The sequence below is a fragment of the Trypanosoma conorhini genome, assembly GCF_003719485.1.
Source record: "Trypanosoma conorhini strain 025E chromosome Unknown Tco_14.4_contig_00636, whole genome shotgun sequence".
Classification (NCBI taxonomy): Eukaryota; Euglenozoa; class Kinetoplastea; order Trypanosomatida; family Trypanosomatidae; genus Trypanosoma; species Trypanosoma conorhini.
In genome coordinates this window covers 1,101-3,611 of record NW_021704715.1, presented here as the reverse complement: position 1 = coordinate 3,611, position 2,511 = coordinate 1,101, and the positions used below count along the sequence as shown (strand labels likewise).

The 2,511-nt window shown below is 50.5% G+C and overlaps 2 protein-coding genes across 2 annotated transcripts, besides 1 other annotated feature; both read left to right on the top strand.

The window, feature by feature from the left end:
- On the top strand, positions 1-1,383 carry Tco025E_07801 (putative peptide chain release factor 1; the record flags this gene model as incomplete). The annotated part of the gene is made up of 1 exon (XM_029374660.1): positions 1-1,383. A coding segment is annotated over one exon (1,383 nt), but the record flags the coding sequence as incomplete, so codon positions are not given.
- A 128-nt stretch (positions 1,384-1,511) lies between these two features.
- Positions 1,512-1,549: a microsatellite.
- Positions 1,550-1,632: 83 nt separating this feature from the next.
- Positions 1,633-2,391, top strand: Tco025E_07800 (putative C-14 sterol reductase; the record flags this gene model as incomplete). Its single annotated transcript, XM_029374659.1, has 1 exon — positions 1,633-2,391. One exon carries the CDS (start codon positions 1,633-1,635, stop codon positions 2,389-2,391), a length of 759 nt encoding a protein of 252 aa, XP_029225286.1.
- Between the last annotated feature and the right edge of the window lie 120 nt (positions 2,392-2,511).

Below are 2,511 nucleotides of genomic sequence, written 5' to 3'. Positions count from 1 at the left end.
AGGGCACCTTTCCTCTTGTTTGGTGCGGGGGGAACGCAAGGCGGGGTCAGGAAGCTGGCGCATGAAAATCCGATTCCATATCAGAAATGGTTTCTCGAGGAAAACACTCGAGCCCTTTTAAACCCAATTCACCATCCTTTAGTTACAGAGTATTTTCTTCGATTAAATCAAAAGCGTCTGGAACTCGAAAGTTTACAGGAGCAGGGCAAGACAGATGCATTACGTGCATTGAAGAATAAGCTTGATGGAAAGCCCTTTGATCATGTTATGTGGAACATTCAATACAGAGAGGAACTTGACATTTCCGAGGCGATTTCTGTTTATTTGCTAAAATTGAATGAGAACGTAAAATTGCGAGATCAAATTCTTTCAGGGAAGAATTCAACTGGAGAAGACCAGGACCTTCTATTGATGCTGGAAGAAGATATTGAATCTCTCTTGGGTCAGGTACGGGATCTGGATGCTCAAGTAAATAGTCTGATGGCACGTCGACTTGAATCTAGTGACGCGCTGGGATCATCAAGTCGTGCATGGATAGTGGAGGTGACTGGGAAGGCGGGAGGTGAAGAGGCCTCTTTGTTTGCTGCAGAGCTGGCTGGGATGTACCAGGCCTATGCTGCTGACATCAGAAATTGGCGTATCGAGGCAGCCGAGGATGGGGCAGGGGCAGGAGGGTGTGGAGGAGGAGGATTGGCGGGAGCAGGTGGCGGCGGTGATGCCGCGGCGTTCACGGCTCCAGTACAGGCAAGTACGGGGGTTAAATTTCAAGCGACGGGTGACGGCGTGTATCGCAACCTCCGCCATGAAATTGGCGTTCATAAGGTGCAGCGGGTTCCCGTTACCGAGCAAGGTGGCAAGATGCAAACTTCTACAGCTGTGGTGACACTTATGCCTGTACTCGACCCTGTCTCTGTGGACGTTCATGAAAGCGACTGCAAGATTGAGTTTGTGCGAGGTTCTGGTCCTGGTGGCCAGGGGATGCAGAGCAGTTCCAACGCCGTTTGTCTCACGCATCTCCCCTCTGGCATTTCTGTAAAATGCCATCAGTCCCGATCTGCCCTGGGAAACAAGGAACTTGCTTTACAGGCGGTTGCCCAACAGTTGTTGGCACGGCGTGTCAAGGACCAAAACTCGTCTCTTCACGAGGCCTGGAGAAGGCAATGGAGCAGTGGCGAAAGATCGGATAAGATGCGCACGTACAACTATCCCCAGAACCGCGTGACGGACCACCGACTTGGCAAGGACTTCCCCTTAAGTGCATTTATGGAGGGTGGTAAAGGACTAGCGACTCTGCACGATGATTTAAATGCAGCAGAGGACAGACAACAGTTGGTTGCCGTCTTGCTGCGACACATAGAAGGTGAGTTTGGGAGTGTGGTATGAGTGGATGAAGACATCTAGTCTTATCACTTCAGAGGCGGCAAATGCATTAGCTAAACAACAAGGTCTGCACTTGGGCTTCGTCCTTGAAGTGTGGTGTAAACTGGTCCCTGGGTGAACCTGACTGTTCCTTGTTGTTGTTGTTGTTGTTGTTGTTGTTGTTGTTGTTTTTTGCGCGTGCGCGGTATGGGGAGAGATTGACACCGAGAGGAGCGTTTAGTATCAAGTAGAAGCAAAGTGGACAACCAGCAAATGGCAGCAGGAGCTGTGGAGGATAGTAAGCAGCATGAGCTCCCATTTCTGCTAGAGAAGTGGCTTTCTTGCATCGACTACCTGGCTGCGGATTGCTTGGGGGGCCCAAAGGTTATAAGGCTTGCTCATGTTATTAACATGCAAAAGGGAGGTACACTGCTCATTTGCCTCTTGATGATGAAGAAGTCAGGAAACTATTCCGCGACGGCAACGACGTACACCGCCCTCCACGGCGGATATGGCCTTTGCTGGTTGCTGAAGGAGCTTATATTTCCTGATCAAAAGTGGCAGAAAAAAATCACCTTTGGAAGTGCCATCGCCGTCTTCTTGAGTGTATTGGGCCCTTATTGGTATATTGCGTATAACGCCATTATGTGCCACGCAGAGCAGTCCAACATGTCACTATGCGTGGCCATCATCGTCTACTCCATTGGAATTGCTTTGATGATGGGCAGTGATTGCCAGAAATACTTTGTCTTGAAAAAGGAGAAGGGGCTGATCACAGATGGCTTCTTTTCTCGCATTCGACACCCCAACTACCTGGGAGAGATGCTCATTTACGGCTCCTTTGCCTTCGTCTCGAAGGATATTCGGTCGTTTGGCGTCCTCGCGTGGGTGTGGGTTGGACTCTTCGCCCCATTCATTTTGCGAAAGGAGCGAAGCATGAGCCGTTACAGGGGCTGGCGCTCCTACACACTCCGCTCTGGGCTACTTTGGCCGCGCCTTTTCCCCGCAAAAGAACGCGCTGCGGCATGCTAGCATGCGTGTGTGCCTTCCCTGCGAAAGGAAATAATGTGAGAGAGCGAGATCGAGAAGAGGACACATACGAACAAGCAAAAAAAAAATTCTAGGGGAGGGAAGAGGGAGAGGAGGAGGGGG